Source organism: Equus asinus, chromosome 26 (assembly GCF_041296235.1).
Source record: "Equus asinus isolate D_3611 breed Donkey chromosome 26, EquAss-T2T_v2, whole genome shotgun sequence".
Lineage (NCBI taxonomy): Eukaryota > Metazoa > Chordata > Mammalia > Perissodactyla > Equidae > Equus > Equus asinus.
In genome coordinates this window covers 27,307,985-27,327,182 of record NC_091815.1, presented here as the reverse complement: position 1 = coordinate 27,327,182, position 19,198 = coordinate 27,307,985, and the positions used below count along the sequence as shown (strand labels likewise).

Genomic DNA, 19,198 nt, shown 5'->3' with positions numbered 1-19,198 from the left:
GAGTTTAACCTATTACATTTAAAAATATTTATTGACCTCTGTGTGCTACTTGCCTGGTTGGTGGGACCAGCTAGGAAACTGGGGTTTCCTGGGTTTTTTTTTTTTCAGGTAATTAAGCTTAAGCCTGGGTAAAGGGAGGGCATGGGAAAAGACTGAGGAGAGCAGAAGGCACTAGAGGGAGCAATAACCTTGGGAAAATGCTTCCTGAGACCACTGGAGTGGAGACAGGGAGGGGGAGCTTGAGGTGGGAAATGAGCATCCTCCAGGTGCACTCACTGTCCCTTGACTGAGAGTGTTTTGTTGGGAGAGTGGGCTCTCAGAGCTCCTACAAAGGCAGAGCAAGGCTTGCTAGCTGACACTGTTTGAGAAATTGCTGGCAGGCTCTGGAGTGCTTGTTTGGCTCCCTGTGGTGCCCTCGGTGCCCTAGGGTGAAAATAAAGGGGAGAGACTAGTGTTAAAAACATTTTAAGAATTTAACTTTTATGAGAGCTTTTAAAATTTTAGTAGTAATACTTGTGCCATGGAAAAAATTAAAATAAAAAATATATCCAGTAAAAAGTGAAAGGATGATCCCTTACTCCAACCTCCACTCTCCATTCTCTAGAGTTAACTACTATTAATATTTTACTCCATAGTCTTCCATATCTTTTATATGTAAATGTAATGGTTTACTTTAAAAAGCAAAAATGAGATTATACTATACATACTGCTTTGCTCTGCACCTTTAACAAATCTTTTATTATTGCAAAAATGATATGTCTATAGAGGTCCATAAAAACTCATATATGCAGTTCAATAAATAGTTATGAGACAGATATTCATGAAACTGGTACCCAGGCCTGGAAATAGAATATTGCCTCCTTTTCTTAAGATTGGCACCTGAACTAACATCTGTTGCCAATCTTATTTTTTTTAAATTTTTTTAATGAATTAATTTTTTTCCTTCTCCCCAAAGCTCCCCAGTACATAGTTGTATATTCCAGTTGTAGGTGCTTCTGGTTGCGCTATGTGAGGCTCTGCCTCAGCATGGTTTGATGAGTGGTGCCATGTCCATGTCCAGGATCCAAACCCGTGAAACCCTGGACCCTGAAGTGAAATGCGGGAACTTAACCACTTGGCCTGGGGGCTGGACCCTAGACTCCTTTTCTGATTTCTGTCCTCCCTCTCCCCCTCACAGAGGTAGTCTTGACTCTTATAATAAGAATTTACTTTCATTTCTTTATTGTTTTACCACTCACTTATGTATTTCTAAATATGTTAGTTAAATTTTGCCTGTTTTTGAACTTTATGAAATCACACTATAGCTATTTTCTTGTATCTTGTTTTTTTTTCCTCAACGTTATGTTTGAAAGATTCGTTTACATTTTTATGTGTTTGTTCATTCTCCCTGATATACAATATTTGAATGCACCACCATTCATTTATTCACTGGAAAGTTTTCAGTGTGGGGTAGTTATGAGCAATGCTGCTATGCAATTTTTGTACATGTCTCCTGGTGCATATAAGGCTGCATTGCTTTGGAGTATATACCTGAGAGTGGAGTTGCTTGGTCACAAAGCTCAAACCTTAGCAGATAACTGCCAGCACTTTTTCCAAGTGATTTACCCTCCCATTACCAGGATATGAGAATTTCTCTGTTCTGCTCTTTGTCAATACTTGGTATTGTCAGACTTTAACATTTTTGCCACTCTGATGCTATCTAGTGATATTTGTTTGATTTTAATTTGCATTTTCCCACTTACTAGTAAGGTTGAGTGCCATTTCCTATGTTTATGAGCTGTTTGGATTTCCTTGTTTCCAAAATATATTTAAGTCTTTTGCCTATTTGTCTGTTGTGTTGCCTGCCTGCCTAGGAATTCTTTCTATATTCTGAATATTAATCCTTTGTCAGTTATATATGTGGCAGATATCATCTCCTACTTTTAGATTGTCATTTGATTCTTTTGATGACCAAAATTTCTTAATTTCAATGAAGTCAGATTTATTAATCTTTTCTTTTAGGGCTTTTACTTTTTGTATCTTATTTAAGGAATCTTTCCTAAAGTCATGAATATATTCTCCTATATTCCCTTATAAGTTTATCTTTTAAATTTAGATCTTTAATCCTGGAATTTATTTTCATGAAGAGTATGAAGTAGTGGTTCTGCATCTTTTTTTCATTTACTATGTTGTGGATATCTTTCTGATCAACACATAATGATTTACCTCATTGTTTTTGACAACTGCACAATTGCACAATTTGCTTTTTTTTTTTTTAAGGAAGTTTAGCCCTGAGCTAACATTTGCCTCCAATCCTCCTCTTTTTTGCTGAGGAAGGGTGGCCCTGAGCTAAGAGCTGTGCCCATCTTCCTCTATTTTATGAGCGACTCCTGCCACAGCATGGCTTGACAAGCAATGCATAGGTCTGCACCCGGGATCCGAACCTGTGAGCCTGGGGCTGCCGAAGCAGAATGTGCAAACTTAATCGCTGCACCACTGGGCCGGTCCCCCAGTTTGCTTTTGATGAACAATTTTTATTTTCATTTATTTGTTGATGCAAATATTGGTATAATTCATATTCTTATACTCATATCTTTGAGTACCCATGCAAATATTACATACTAGAGATTTCTTGAAGTGAGATTACTGGGTGAAAAGGTACACACATTTAAATTTTTGATAAGTACTACCAAATTGTATTTTACTTCCATCAGTAATGATGGGGATCCTGATTTATCCCATTCTTGATAATATCATAATATCAATCAGATTAACATTTTCCAATTTACTTTTTATGACATTTAAAAATTGGTAGTCTAGAGGGGAATCAAATTCTGTTTGATGCTGACACTCATGTCATCTTCAGAGATCAATTACCAGGTCCCCCACAGCCCATCTTCCTCCACTTTAATAAGCAATGCGGTTCTAAAGTCTAAGAATTTGTTTAACCCTTTCTGGTATTAAGAGAATCTTGTCCTGCTTTTCTTCCTCTTCCTGTTTCCCAACAAGTTGACACTGAGTAGAAAGGGCTGAGATGTGAGTTAATCCTGGTCTTTATTTCACCTCTGTTTATTCTCAACCCCTGCTTCATCCCTGGTCGATACCCAGAGGGTTTGAGGAAGGTCATTCTTTTGAAACTTACTGGTTTTCTTCACATTGCCCTTGAAATGATCGCAGGGACACCGCTTCTGTGGCAGTCCAGGCACTGTCATGGGTTTTCTTTTAGGGGCTCTCAGGAACCAATCTGAAATAACAAGGTTGCTGCTTAGATGGTAGGGTTAATAAGTTTAAGAGTAGGGTGTAGGGCAAGGCTTTACTTGCCATCTTCCTTTCTTTTCAGTTCCTGTTTCGTACTGCAGTGGGATGGGGAAAAGGATAGACACAGCATTAGAGGTATCCAGTTATATTAGCCCCAGGACTTCTGAGTTGTTTTGCCTGAGCTGTATTGGCAAGAATTTCGTGGCAGCTTTGGAGGGGGCATCAGGATATCATTAGGGAGACCAGAAAATGAGGAATAAGATCTGGGTGTCTGCCTTTAGTGGCTGCAGTACCACAGGTAAGCCATTTTGCCTCTCTGATTTCTTATTTTGAGTAAAATAAGGTTGAGAATAAGATCTTGGAAGCTTTTGGAAGGCAGTCCTGAGTTCTTGGGGAAAAGGGTCAGGGGGAGAGGGCAGCCAGAGATTCACTCAGCTCTCCCCTGAACTTGGAGGAGTCCAGCTCTTGCCTGAGACTCAGGAAGAAAGCAAGCATTGGTGCTGCATGTGGTGGGCTGTTAGAGAAGGGAATGGGTGAAATGAGCTCAGATAACATCTGCACTGGTCTCGGGGGGACTCAAGGGAGAGAGTTGGGATCATGATGGTGCATTGCTGTGGTTGATGCTGAGTTACTGACCTTTGCACTCACATTCTTGGCCATCGGCCTTGAGCCACCTCCCAGAAGCCTGGTGTTGGTCCCTGTGACGTCTGGCAACCCCTGTCAGAAGGAAAAAGGTCACTTCTAGGCACTGGAAAAGGAAATGGCCAACAGAAGTGGTCCCCCAGCATTGTGTTACTAAGTCAGTGCAGTTCCATTTCTCTTCCATTTTTGCTCAGGGACCTGGGGTACTTCAAGAGAGGAGTATTTTAAATGGATAAGGAATTGAGGTTTAAATCTGGCCTAGAGAAAAGCTTAACTGGAGGTAGATGGATAAAGAATAGCTTTAGGTGGAAGAGAGGACAAAAGGTTGGGGTCAATCAAGACTTTACACCTTCCCACTCCCCACTCACACACACTTTAAAATCTTCATGACTTAAGGAATGAGAGCAAGGAGCACATTATCCCATAAACCTGTCAGGATTTTTACCTGACCTCCAAGTTTGCTGTATTTGAATCCATAATCCCAGTTCAAGTATAAGAGGATGGTATTTACCTTTGTTCCTCTGGAACAAATCCATTCCTCTTTTTGTCTCTATTCAAGTCTGTCTTATCACCTGATGCTATCTTCTTCCCATTTTGTGATACCTAAAGTATTTTATGACAATCAAAGATGATGGTTTATAGACTTGAGATTCTGGAGCTAGAACTGGGCCCAGGTGATGCTTTCTTTGCCTAATAGTTTCTCATACTTTCTGTCAGCCTTCACATGGTTCCTCTTCTCATTTGAATGTACCTGTATTATTGCACAGTTATAGTTTGTTGCGTAAAATCTGTTGTGGACTGAATTGTGTCCTCCCAAAATTCGTGTTGATGGCCTAACCCCCAGTACCTCAGAATGACTGTATTTGGAGACATGGGCTTTAAAGAGGTGATTGAGTTACAATGAGGCCATTTTGGTTGGCCCTCTCCCAATGTGACTGTAGTCCTCTTAAGAAGAAGATATTTGGACACACAAAGAGACACCAGGGACATCAGGGATGTACATGAACAGAGAAAAGACCATGTGACAGTATAGCAAGTAGGGGCATCTACAAGCCAAGGAGAGAGGCCTCAGAAGAAACCAAGCTTGCCAGCAGTTTGATCTTGGACTTCTGGCCTCCAGAACTGTTAAAAAATAAATTTCTTTTGTTTAAGCTACCCAGTCTGTGGTATTTTGTTATGGCAGCCCTAGCAAACGAAAAATCTTTCTCCCTCTTTAGACTCTGAATCAGTGGCTCAGTAGTAATTCAGCTACATGGTTCCCAACCCATGGTAGGCACTTGGTAAATGTTCATTCAGTAAGCGTTTGGACAAGTTGTCTAGAGAGGGCCCTCAGAGATCATCTGGTTCAGTCCAGGTCTCCTATTTCCCAGACTCGTGCCCTTTCTGTCACACAGATGGGGGTGTTGCATCATTTCTCAAAGTGCTGGTTTCCAAATGTTCTCATGTGCTGTTTTGAGTGCTGTTAAAATAATTTAAACAGGCATCCGTAGCCCCTGCCATCCCAACTTTTCTAATAGTTTTCTCTCACCTGACCTGTGCGCCTAGTTCCAGAGGAAAGCCACAGGACATTAGAGCCAGAAGGAATCTTGGAGATTATTTAGCTGAATCCCTTCATAGAGAAGTTTTTTTCATTCTAAATGTAATTATATTAGAGAAAATTTGGAAAGGACTAATAAAGAAGTCTTTATTCTTACCAACTGTTGGTATTTTGCCATGTTTCCTGCATATGGTTTTCTGTATATGGTGATAACAATAGCATGTGAGCAGATTTCTTTCTGTTTACTTTATAGTAAGCATGTTGCTATATTGTCTTCATAATAGACATTTTAAATGATTGCATAACACTCCCAACAAGTATATGTGCTCTACGTTATTTAATTGTTCTCCCATTGCTGAATATTTAGATTTTTTAGGATCTTGATAAATTTCTTTGTGCTTGTAACTGTATTCCAAATGTTGGATTAATTGTCTTCGTCAAGATTCCCAAAGTGGAATTAGTGGGTCAAAAGTTAAGAACAGCCTTGTGTTTCTTGATATTATTACCAAATTGATTTTAGAAAGGTAGTACCAATTAATTAATTCACTATCTCTTTTTATTTCACATGATGAAACTGAGGCCCAGAGAGAGCAAATGAAATGCCCAAATTCACAAAGGTGATGGTGACACAGCTGGACCTAAACCCAGGTCCAAGATTCTTAGTCTGTTTTTTTTTCTGCAGCTCTGATAACCCTAATTTCATGGTGTAACTGACAATGAAGCTGCACGTTACTACAGTCTAATGTCTCCCAACCCTCAGACATGTATGATTTTTGCTTTAGCTTGTACCACCTTTACTATTATTTACTTCATACTTTTTCTTTAAATAAATTTAATTTACAAAACAGCCTCATCCTATGCGATATTATCTGTGAGGTTATGGGTTTGGTATATGCTTAGATTTTTTTCTAACATGTATTAAAATAAATGCTAATTTATGTTCTACCTAAAATCAAACTTGGAAAATAATGATACAGTGGAATAAGCATGGACTTTATATCCAGAGAGAACTGGGATCAACTATTGTTCTCTCATTGAGCTCTGTAGTCTTGGATAAGTCACTTAGCTTCTTTGGTCTTGGTTCTCTGATTTTTGAAAGGGGGATAATAATATCCACCTTGCAGAGTTAGGAGTAAATGAGTTACTGTGTGTGCCCAGTGCTCAGTGCCCAAGTAAGTGTTCAGTACATGATGGTTATTGTGGTTGTTTTCATGGACTTCTAGTTTTTTCCCAAAGAGAGAGTCTATGCTGGAATGCTAGGCTTGTTGCTTGCTGCTGACTTACATGTGTAAAGAAGTTAGTTCCACTTATGAGGATTTACGGTAGATCCATCGTTATTTTGACTTCTCAGTTCCACTACATATTAGCTTTGTGATTTTGGACAAGTTGCTTAACTTTTCTGTGCCTCATTTACCTAATTTGTAAGACAGGGCTAATAGCACATTAGTGTGTGTATGCATGCATCTGTTTCTAGCTCTGTCCACTAGAGGGCCTAGAAGGACTAGCACCTAGTAGCAATGGGCCATACCTAGTGTCATGGTTTGTGAATACCATTCTCCCATGTAAGGAACCAGGGGTCCTTGGAGAAATGGCTGATTCCAGAGCCGGGGCAGGAAATTTCATCCAAGATGAGTCTGGAACATCTTGTGGTGTCAGAAAGTCAGCATTTGCAAAGCAAATAATATGTGAAAAAGACAGAAGCCAACTTGAAGGAGCTCTCCATGGCCAATTTTGAGACAATATGGGCAACATAATAAATAATGATAGTAATGGATAATAATCCACAAAGATTTATGAATCTTTACTTATATAAATAAATAATTGAATAAATAAATGGAAGAGAAGGAACAGCTCTTTCTTATAGTATAGTGAGATTAATAAGTGTAGAAGGAATGATGTAAACAGAAAATCACCATTTGGCCAGCACCACAGTAACACTTGTTGTAGGCAAGAATCATCAATGGGCTTTAAAAATTAATGGACAAAATTATGATGAGAAGAAACAGGCTATTCGCATCATCTCAGAGTATCTGTCCACAAGATTCTTATTGGTTACAATGGGAAAAATAGTAACTTTACAGTAGAGAAACATGGCTGACACCCTCTTAACCAAGTGTTCAAAGTTAACATCACCAGTAATGAGAGTTATTGATATCATGGACCTTCTGATGGGATGCTCCGAGAAGGCACACATCATTTCTGTGATATTTTTGCCAAAAATGCATTATCTGAACTTAATCATGAGGAAACATCAGACAAACACAAATTGAGGGACATTCTACAAAATAACTGACCAGTACTCTTCGAAAGTGTCATGGTCATAAAGACAAGGAAGGCTGAGAAACTACCCTAGATTGGAGGAGCCTAAAGAGGCTTGATAACTTTATTCATTGTAGGATTCTGGGTCGGATTCTGAGCCAGGAAGAAAGACATTAATGGAGTGATTAGCAAAATTTGAATACTTGTACATTAGTTAGTAGTATTACATCAATGCTAATTTCCTGGTTTTGATAATTGTATTAAGGTTATGTAAGATGTTATTTGAAAAAACTGAATGAAGGATGCATTGAAACTCTGATTACGTTTACAATATTTTTTAAGTCTGTAAAATGAAAAGTAATGAATAAAACAAAAACACATTAAGGGGCCAGCCTGGTGGCACAATGGTTAAGTGCACACGTTCTGCTTCGGCGGCCCGGGGTTCGCCTGTTTGGATCCCGGGCGCGGACATGGCACTGCTTGGCAAGTCATGCTTGGTAGACGTCCCATATATAAAGTAGAGGAAGATGGGCATGGATGTTAGCTCAGGGCCAGTCTTCCTCAGCAAAAAGAGGAGGTTTGGCAGTAGTTAGCTCAGGGCTAATCTTCCTCAAAAAGAAAAAATACGTTAGATTTCAGTGAGGTCAGAATGAGGTAATATGTGTGATGTGCTTAGTCCAATGCCTGCCACATAGGATAGCCTAACATATATCAGCTATTATTATAAGTAATTTTATAATTAATAAGTGATATTATAAGTAAGGAGTAATCTATTATTATAAGTAATTTATTTCCTAATTTTCCCACATATTCTCATCTATTTTTCCCCTCTGTCCTATGACAAGCATACTGAGCATGTATGTAGTTATTTTAAGAGATAAATTTAGATCAGATATTATTTTTAGGGGGTGGGTGGAGCATGTCATTTCCTCTAGCCAGACTTCCTCAGGTGTTGTGAAAATTGAGCCAGCACTGTGAATCCGATGTGGTTTGTAATCACACCACCTGGTGGCACAGTGAGCTTTCCCCAGTTCATTGCCCTTGTGCTCTAGGAGCTACTTAGAAATTCTGCTCAGTCCATTTATTGAAGCCTGACTATGTCTACATTATAGATCATTTAATCTTCACAAGAATTCTATGTGCTAAGTGGCATTTTATTCATTTTAAGATGATAAAACTGAGGCTCCAAAAAGTTAAGCATTTTCCCCAGGATTGCAAAGAGGCTGAGCCAGGATCTGGATCTCAGTTCCCTTGACTTCAAGGCTGGGTGTAAAGGCCTAGGTAAGTCTAAACACATAGCCAGGTTCGAGAACTATTGATATAGAGCGGTGGTTTAGAGAGATGTAGAGCAGGGGGAGTGGTTTCCTGCTCCAGGGGATATCTGGCAATGTCTTGAGGTATTTTTGGCTCTCCTAACTGGGGGGCTGGGGGGAGGCATGGAGAGGATGCTATTGGCATCCAGTGGGTAGAGGCCACACATATGCTGCTAAACATCTTACAATGCACAGAACAACACCACAAGCAAAGAATTAGCCAACCATAAATGTCAACAGAGCTGCTATCAATCCCGGGTGTAGAGTTTTCCAAGGGGAGCATTTTGAACTTAGTAACCAGAGGATTTATTCTTTTACTTAGAAAATATTAACTGAGTGCTATGCTCGATAATGAGAGGGATCTGGAAACAATACATCAGACTGTGCCACCAAGGAGATTCCAGTGTAGAGGGGCAGGGAGTGGAGGCAGGAGAGGCACAGCAGCAATTTCAGTGTTAGGCAGAATATGATAAGTGCAGAGAGAGAGAGTCAAGTTAGGACTAAGCATGTTCACAGGAGAGAGAGCTCACATCTGGTCGTGGAACAAATCAACGGAGGCTCTGGGGAGGAGGTGATTTTGAGCTGGGTGTATGAACAAAGTAGAGCTAGCAGGAAAGCACAAGACTGTTCAGGGAACAGCCAACAGTGTGGTTTAGGTGTGGCGGAACCATTGGTCCGTGAGTGGAGGGGGTGGGCTGGAAAGGTAGATTGTGGTTAGAGCTTTGATTCCAAACTGAGGACTTCAGATTTAGTGTCTGTCATAGAGATGGAAAAGCCTTCCTTTCCAGAAGGTTAGTCTAGGCTCTAGGGCTATGGGGCCCAGTGGCTTCCAGAGAGCTCTCTCTGTAAGGGAGGAAAGTTCGATATTGGCATGTAGTATGGTGAACTTCTTGATTTTAAGGACTGAATTGATGCTTAATGTCTAACAAAGCTATTTCACCTTAAAGTAGCCCTTGTGGAGATTATTTTTCTGAGTAGAAATATACGTGAAGATGAGCTTTCTTCTGCGTGGTTGTTCTGCTAAAGGCTGTGCCACTTGAGCTGTAGTGAAACTGGAGCCCGTTCGGCACCCCTAACCAAAGGTCTACTTCCCAAAAGGTGAGCTGTTAGAACTGAGCTCGGTATGGTTAATGCTTCAAATATGAATGTTATCTGCTGATGGGATTTTTCTAGTTAGTTATTTAATCATTAAATAGTATTAAAAATTGTTGGTGGCATGTCTGGTGCACTATAAAGAATATAAGCAAGTACTTCCTTATCTTCTACGAATGTACCATTGCCTTCAACACCTTTACACCACCAAAACTAAGACTGGCCTGGGGGAAACTCATTGCTCTGCTGGAAAGGGAATTGGGGTAAAGGTAATGGAGCAAATCTTTGTTGAGCCAGTATTTTATTTTCTTTTTTTGCCAGCAACAGTTTCAGACATTGTCATATACATTATCTCATTTAACTCTCATAACATTCTTTGAAACACAGTTTTCTCTTTTTTACAAATGAGAAAATGGGCACTGAGATAGGCTAACTTGCCCCAAATCCCTGTAGCTGAAAGGGGCTACATTTCAATGCATGTTTTTTGTCACCTTTTCTGTTTTGCCATATTTTCTCCCCCCTTGTTCCCCTTTATAGGAAATTAATCTCACTTACCTGGATTTGGAATGCTAGAGACCACAGACATCAGCATTAGGGGCAGCAACAGAAGAAGGGAAGAGATTAGAACTTTCATGGTGACTGTTGGTGCTGCTCTAACTCACTTGAAGAGGGTGTGGAAGGTTCCCAGTTGGAGGCTGCCCACTTCTTGGGACGGCTCAGACCTTGATACTTGGCTTGGCGGTCTGTGCTTTAATCCCAGGCCAGTGTTCCCTTTAGAGGGGAGAACAGCAAAGTGTCGTTGGACTTGTTAGGTAACAGGTTGAACCCTGTGCTTTACAGGAACCTGGAAGGCGAAACTGGCCAAACAACAGAAATGAAGCATTCTTAAGAACATAAGAAGGTGACTAATAACCTGGCAGCAATATTTGTTCCTTCCCCTCCTCCTTCCTGCCTCACTACCCTCCAATGTGTTATGATTTCTTCCCCAAGTCTTTTTGCTCATTTGAATTTCCTTATACCTTGCCTCAATGCCTTCTAGCTTAATATCTGGGAGGAAAGTGAGTATAGGGGTTGGCAGAAGAGAGGATGACATGGTCTGTTTCTCCTCTGTCCTTCCTGCTCCCATCCTTGGCATGATATCGACAATAGTAGTGTTATTTGGGAAGTGGCCCTGTCCTCACTCTGTTGACAGTTTCCTCCAATTCTGTGGCCACATGAGGTGGGAATCAGAGAGGATAAAGGAGGAGAGGCTGTTCTCTCTTGCCCAAAACATTGCCCCTGGAGCAGTGGGTCGCACCAGGCCTCCTTGTTCTTCATCAGGAAGGTGGCTGTGGCTTAGTTGCTCCAGCCTAAAGGACAGGGAATTGGGTTGGTAGAAGACCACCAAGGCTTCAGGTCCATGAAATAAGGTTTGAGAAACAGGAACCACAGGAAGGAAGGAACCCTTCAGGGTGTTTGCCCAGGGTGCTGGGGCTCTTGGTTCTAGACCTTGTTTGGAAACAGCCCAGGGCAAAAGAAGGAGGTAATATGACTTGGAGTGAACGTGTAGGTTACAGAACATTAGCACTTATTAAACCTGACTACTACTCCAGAGACTTTAGGAAATATGCTCAGAGGAAGAGGAGAGGTGGGCTTAAGTGCTGGGTGGAGGTTGGGGACTGAGGGGATGGTTAACAAGGAAGTCCCCCCCAGCAACCCCAGGCAGGGGTGAGAATGGGTGGTATGACTTTGTTTCACCTCAGAGGAGGGAAGAGTCACACCTGTTTTGATTTTTGTTTGATCACTCTTACCCTCTCAATTTTCAGATTATTCTTGCCTGTTGACATGTTGGAGTGGTGATTACAGACATTGCTACCACAAGGTTTATCAAGCACTGCAGGGGGCCGGGTACTGTGCTGGGCAGTTCAGATTGTCCTCAAGTGGATGACTTGGGCTTGATCCAAGCTTGATCTGATACAAACCACTGATGTGGCTTCTCTCTGGAAAATTCTAGCAATGGTCTCTCTCCTCAGGAGTCTCAAAAGTAACTAGGAAGATGACAAACCCTTCATAAAATCTCAAGATATAAGCGGAACCAAATTTCATAAGTGATGGGAGTTCACTGTGGCCTCAGAGTAGCTCAGGGGACTCTGGGTCAGTGGAATTTGGGCTGGGACTCAAGGATGGGTAGGTTTGGGTTGTTGGAGGGCAGTGCAGAGAAGGAGCATGGAGCTAGTTGGGGGGGAATCTTTGAGGGCAGGGGCTGGGTTTGTTCATTTTCGTGTTCCTGAGCTTATGTGGGGCCTGACAATTTGGGAGTACTCTGTAAATGTTTTTGAATGGAATGACATTTTTGTAACACCTTAACTAGGCCTGATATGTAAGAAAGCATGTGAAAGTGCAGTCTGTTACCAGAAAGAAGATTTTACTGATAAATGATCACACATACACATGGAAGCTTATGGGGATGCTTTGCTTTTCACGCTGAGTTGCCATCAGTTCCCTCTGAGGCTGCTCAGGATCAGGGAGCTCCTACTCAGACCTTCCTCCAGGTCTGCCAGTCTGCTTACTCCTCTGCTCTCCCTGGGTCCTGGCTCCCTGTCAGTTCACTCTGTCTCATTTTCCCTTCTGTGGACTTGTGGAGGGGTGTTGGGTCCTGTGTACCATTGGAGGGGCTTTGGGTCCCTCAGGTCCATTGATATAAAACACCCCTAAGACAAGCAGACTTTCCTTTTGTTAATAACAACAACTACTATGGCCCACCTTGACAACATTATTTGTGCCAAGACAGTCTCTCTGACTTTCTAAGGCTCCCCTCTGAGAAGGAGGTAACCGGAAAGTGGGGAGAAATTACCTTTCTACCACACCTATTTGATCTCCTCACTCTACAGTGTACTTAGCAGACATTCATAAATGTTTGTCGATTGATTCCATGATTTGTGTTGCTCTAATAATCGTCATTTATCCATACATGCATTTGGTGAACAATTGAGTACCTAATGTGAGCCTGCTATTTGCCAGGTGGTGGCTCCTGAGAGGAGTAAGGGGTGATGCTGTCTCTGAGGAGCTTTCACTATAGACATAGACCCATGGAGATCTAATCCAACTCCTTCATTTTGTAGGAGTGGAAATTAAAGCTCAGGGAAATTATATGATTTGTTCAACATCATGCAGCCAGTTAGCCTCAAAGCCAAAGGACCAAAACTCAAGATTTCTGACTTGCTAGAATTTCTGTTGGTGTGCACCTGCTTGGCTGCTGCATGTGCACATGTGGTGAGCACTAATAGGGGAGAGGGGACGTTCAGAATGAAGTGGGAGCCTCCAACACCTTGGGTTAGCCAGAAGGAAATGCCCAATCCAACCATGACTGCAAAAGGACCATCTGGACATTTGTGGTTTTATTTCCAGTTTGAGCTTGAAATGAGAAAAACTGAGCCCAGAAAGCTGAGAGTGGAAGATTTTCATGGAATTTATGAGATGGGCCACAAAAGGCTGTGTTTACCTCTATCAATCTGTTCCTCATTGAACTGTAATGTCTAGTTTTGAATGGGTTCTCCCCATAACCTAGAGCTGAATGAGGGAAGGGACTAGGTCTAATTCATCTTTGTGTCTCCAGTGTGTGTATGTTGTGTGAAACGGTATTAAACTTATTTCAATGCCTACACAGAGTAGGACTAGGATTGGTGAGTATGCATCAGACCCATTTTGGCTCAGGAGGGGAAACAACTGACACAGTAAAGTAAGTTTCCTTGGAAAACTGCAAGTTTACTGGCAGAGTTCCAGCAGGGGCTGGATGTCTGAAAATAACTGTCACAGTGAGTTTTTTTGAAGGTTACAAGGGCAGAGCTTGGCTTGCAGACCAGGTTTCCCACCAAGACCACATTTTATTAGGCATTATAAAAACTGCGTTTTGAAATGTGACGTTATGATGCAGGCTGAGCTCTGTGTAACAGTTACTTCTGGTCATTGTGGATGGTTGTGATTCTCTTATCTAATCTATGAGTTGGACTTCATCCCCTCTGCCAACCTTCCCCATCCTTGGCTGGTGAGAGTGGTGAGATTAAGTGCATTTACTGATCATGGCCACAAGGAGGCAGCGCTGCCCCTCTAGTGTTCCAAGCACCTCTATCCTGATGTGGGCAAGTCTGAGAGGGGAGCTTAGCATTAGGAAAATGGCACAGATGAACTGAAAAGGAAAGCAGTTTGTGTTTTGTTTTTATTTTTTTCCTGTGAAGTGACAGAGTTGAGGTGAGTTAACATTTAGAATATCTCAAACTTTATTGCACTTACAGATCACCTGAGGATCTTGTTTAAATATAGATGTCATTCTTCTGGTGGGGCCTGAGATTCTGCATTTCTCATAAGCGTTTGGATGATGCCTTGCTGCTGGTTGGTGGACCACACTTTGAGTAGAGAATCTTTAGAGGTCATTGAGAGAGTAAGCCTCAATCCACCCGATTTATGGATGAAGAGAAATTGAAGTCCAGAGAGAGTGTCACTTGCCTTACGTAGCCATGACTTTGTCACATAACTTTTTACATTTAAACCCAAGATTCTCCCTCTTTGTCCAGTTCTCACTTCACTATATTGTGTGACCCCATTTATTGTTGTTAGTGGCATCTCTAGCTTAGGAACCTAGAACTCCCATTTTCATCAACATACTCTTTGGTCTTTACTCAAAGGCATCACTTAGGTTATCCCCTTACTCAAAACCTTCAGTAGCTCTTCTGTAACCACAAACAAAATTCAAATGTGTCTGTCTAGTTTTCATGACTGTACAATACAAGGTCCCACTTTAGCAAGCTTACCTAACTGCCCTGTTTCTAAACCCTATCTTTCTGCTGTAGCCGTCCCTGCCCCTTCATGTTCCCTAAAGATACTCTCTTCATTCCTCTCTCAGTGGTAGTGCTATTGGCATGGGCTTTGCAATCAGACATAGCTACTTTCTAATCCCAAATCCACCACCAACCTTGGCAAGTTACTTCACCTTTCTGAGGATCATCATCCTCCTCTGAAATAACCCCATATGGTGGTTGAGAGGAGTAAATAAAATAATATATGTAAACCCACTCTCATTCCTGAAATCCTCTTCAAAACTAGCATCTATAGTGGTGCCTGATACCTGGTTCCCTGTTCATGTGTTTCTCCTTGTCTCTGTTTCCCTGAGACTTAACCATTCAAAGACCTAACCTGAATCCTGTCTCTTTCCTGAAACCTTTCCCAGTCAACCTGACCTAGTTGATCCCACCCTTCTATAAATTGTTTCACCTATGTGTTAGCATTTAATTAATGTGCCAGCTCCCTCAGTGAGATCCCTTAGAGAGGCTTGAGGGATAACTGGCTGTATAATAATTAAGGGATAATTGAGTTACTTCTTTGTTAGTACTCCCTGAATGTTTAGGCTGCCTTCTCTTTTGTGACTTATTGACTAGCAGCGACTCTTACTGCACCAGTGGCACCAGATCCTGGTGGTTCGTGAATATATTAGGGCTACTTCTCATCAGGGTCTTTCTTGCCTCCAGATTTTGGTTACATTGGTGTTTCTCTTTGTGTGTTATCAGATGGACCCTCTCAGGGAGGTGTTGATGAAATCTCTTTATGGAAACTCCAAGGTAATAACCCTAAGGAAGTTGAGCACAGTATCATTGCTTCAACAGCCTGGTGAGAGATGTGTACACTTTCCTAATTCATGAAGTTTACAACAGGGTCCTTACTTTCTTACTTCAGAAGAGATTAAGAACAAAAGACCAAATGGGGAGGGCAAGGTTGTTTAAGGGAGGTCCCGTACTTCTGACTCAGATTCTGTGAAATATTCATTCACCCATCCCTGAAAATGTTTGTGTTTGCTTGTGTGGTGGTATATTTATATCGCCTGATCCATAATTCCATCCCTCAGTGGCAATTGGGACTCATGTCAGGCTTATGACAGTAAAATTATATGGTGTGTACTTTCACTGCAGCAAACGTTTCTGTGAGGTCTGGAGAGAAAATAGACCAGGAGGGCTGGACACTTCACTGGATATCTTGCCTTCTCCTCTTATTGGACAGCAGTTTACTCACCCATCACTGTCTCAATCAGGGGACTTTGGCCTTTCCTTTTCCCTACCATGGGTCCATGTTAAAGTCCAGATATATTTATCTGTGCCTGGAACTGGCTGTTCTTTTAAAAAGAGAGGGCCAAGGAATGACTTCCTTGCTAATTTCTGGGATTCTAATTTTCATTGTCTAAGCTGGTGCTTTCCAACCCTAGATTCTGGTTATAATCATGTGCATCATATTTAAAACCTACTAGTGCCTGTGCCTCATCCCCAGAGTGTCTGATTTGATTGGCCTATGGTGTGGCCCAGGCATTGGTAGTTTAAAAAAGCTTCCACATAAAATAGTCATTTTACAGTGGAGAAACCTTAGCTACATGTTCAAAGGTAACATCACCAGTAAGGAGAGATATGGATATCATGGGCCTGATATGATGGACTGAGAAGGCACAGCATCCCTTCTGTGGTATTCTTGGCAAAAGGGCATAACCTAAGTTTAATCATGAGGAAATATTAGATAAGCCCAAACTGAGGCTCATTCTAAAAAGTAACTGGCCGATACTCTTTAAAAATATTAAGTCATGAAGGTAAAAGAATTATGAACTGATCCTGATTAAAGATACTGAGGAGACAAAACCACTAAATGTATAGTGCGATCCTAAATTTGATCCTAGTTCAAAGACTATTAGAGGCAAGGTCGATAAAATTTGAATAAGATCTGTAGATTACTTCATTGTATTCTATCAATGATAATTTATTGATTTTGACAATTGTACTGATGTTGTCTGTAGCATTAATATTTACAGGAGTTGAGTGAAGGGTATATGCGAGTTTGACTATTTTTGGAACATTTCTGAATGTCTGAAATTATGTTAAAATGAAAAGTTATAAAAAGAAAAGCAAAGAAGAGAAAGAAACTTCCAGGGAATTAATGAGTTGCCACAGTTGAGAACCACTTTCTTAAGTCATCTTGCCTAATACTGTCAGAGTAATCTTCCTGAAAATGCTGTTTTGCCCTGTTGCTAACCTTCTCAAAGCATTCTAGTGACTCCTATCTATAGGATGAAGTTCATTTTCCTTAGGCTGCCATTGAAATACCCTGTAGCATGGCCCCAATCTGCTCCCTTGATCTACATAATAAGACCTGAACCTGCATTTTACTTTCTCATGTGTGAATTGACTCTAATTCTTTTCCTTGTTTCTATAATACCCCTGCCTTTTTGCTCAGCCTCCGAATTATTCTTCATTCTAAGGCCCATTTCACATCCTGTCTCTTCCCTGAAGCCTTTTATGAATATTTCTGTTAGAAGCAGCCATCTTTCCATTCTTTGAATTGTAGCAGGTAGGATGGTGTAGAGTGAAAACATAAGCTTTAGATTCAGAACTATGTGAGTCTGAATCCTGGTTCCATTTTTTCCCTTGTCCTTGGAAAAAGGGCAAGTTAATTGACTTCTTGGAGTTTTGATTTCTCATTTGCAAAATAGGGATAATAGTTGCAATGTCAAAGGGTCACTGTGAGCATTAAGCGAGGTGGAAAAATAAAGGTCCCCAGCACACAGCATGTTCTGTCCTATTCTTGTTGTAGCTGCGTGGTCCCCAGAGGGATTGTGGGTGGTGCAAAGGCTCTTGTCAAAATTTCCTGCAGAACCTTTAAAAGATATTTGTGTCTGGTCATCACTAAGATGACAGACACTCTTGAACTGAATTGACTGCTTGGGGCTTTAAAGAATTCAGTTGAGATTCCCCACCATCATTTCCTTCTCTAGGTCACTGTAAGGGTCTTCTCTCTGACTCCCCTCTTTGCCTCCAGTATAATTTCATGCCCTATCTAATTCATGCTCCACAGTGCATATAGAGTGGTCTTAGAAAACAATATTCTGATCATATCTTTTTCCATTATTAAAGTCCTTTAATTGTTCCTTATTGCCCCCAGGGTGCACTTTGGTCTCTTCAGCATGGCTCCCAAATTTGTGTTGTGTTAACAAATTCACAAGACCTCCTCTGCTCTCCATAGCATCTGGGAATTTGTGCTTAGTCTGTCTGCGTAGAACACCCCTGTCATACCTCTTTATTTTCCTGTCAGTTTTAGTTATCCCTCAGGCCTTGGTTCAACCATTACCTCTTCTGTAATCCTATGATGACACACCAACCCCAGATTATGATCCTGCAGTTCCCAGCGTTCACCCCTCTTGTAGCACTTATAATGCTTTCCTGAGAATGCCTGGTGAATGTACTGTAAGTGTCTTCTAGGCATGGCCTCTGTGTCTCGTTTTTGAATTCCTGGGGCCTATAAAAGTACCTGTCACATAATAGATTCTCAGTAAACATTTGTGATATCCGTGAATTATTTATTGTAGTTACTTTAGACACGCTTCTCATTAAACCAATTGAAGAAGTGATGCAGTATAAGCTTGTGCTTTTTCTCTGTTCTTTTCTGGCACGTGCATTTCAGTGGATAAGGAAGTATCTCTAAAGCTTACGGCAAATTCATCATAGTCTCCTGTAGGACATGACTGGAGCAGGAAGGTGAGTGTGCATTTAATAGATAAGTTTAAAACAAGTCTAGGTCAGGAGAAGGGGAGAGATGGGAGGTTCTGGCAACTCTCTCCCAAAGTCTGCTTTGCCAAATATTCAAAGACTGGGAAGGTTGGGTTACCTACAGACTCCTGGATGTAGCTTTTCATTTATTGACACTGAAGGGAGGGGCTATGACCTGGCAGGCTGGAGGTGCCTCACTTTGAAGTTAAGGGGTCGGCGGGAGGCTTCTTCCTCTCTTCCCTAAAGGTAAAGGGATCCTTCCAGTGATGGGGATGACAAGCTTGGAGTAAGTCAGCAGTGCAGCAAACAGGGCAGGTTGCGTTACTTCTTTTTTACTTCTGAAGAAACTGTTTCTATGGCTGATGGAGCTGAGGAGGCTGAAGTTGGTTTCTTTGATTCCAGGACATTGAAGTTCAGGGAAGAAAATGCAGCTTCATCCATCTGAAAGACTTGAGCATCGGTCAGTTAAATCAGTGTCATAGGTCAGGCCCTCACCTGGTCCAGTGTGATTCAGTACCACCTGCTATCACCACTTTGAAACTTTTAGCTTTGGAGAAGAGCTTTTA

General features: G+C 41.4%; 1 protein-coding gene and 1 long non-coding RNA gene across 15 annotated transcripts in view; one reads left to right on the top strand and one right to left on the bottom strand.

Annotated features, from left to right (window-relative positions):
- LOC123281330 (uncharacterized) overlaps positions 1–19,198 on the top strand; it is a 222,573-nt gene that overhangs the window by 58,596 nt on the left and 144,779 nt on the right. The window lies entirely within an intron of this gene.
- Positions 13–10,970, bottom strand: CXCL17 (C-X-C motif chemokine ligand 17). Its single transcript, XM_014861052.2, has 4 exons — positions 10,636–10,970; positions 3,874–3,954; positions 3,122–3,223; positions 13–423 (listed from the first exon to the last, which is right to left on the bottom strand). The coding sequence occupies exons 1-4, from the start codon at positions 10,712–10,714 to the stop codon at positions 326–328; spliced, it is 360 nt and encodes a 119-aa protein (XP_014716538.1). The 5' UTR covers positions 10,715–10,970; the 3' UTR covers positions 13–325.

Coding starts and splice junctions, on each gene's coding strand:
- CXCL17 (XM_014861052.2), bottom strand. CDS start 10,714: ATGAAAGTTCTAATCTCTTCCCTTCTTCTGTTGCTGCCCCTAATGCTG. Junction 3,224..3,873: donor CCAAGAATGTGAGTGCAAAG/GTCAGTAACTCA, acceptor TTGTTATTTCAG/ATTGGTTCCTGAGAGCCCCT. Junction 424..3,121: donor GGGCAATGTGAAGAAAACCA/GTAAGTTTCAAA, acceptor TTTTCACCCTAG/GGCACCGAGGGCACCACAGG.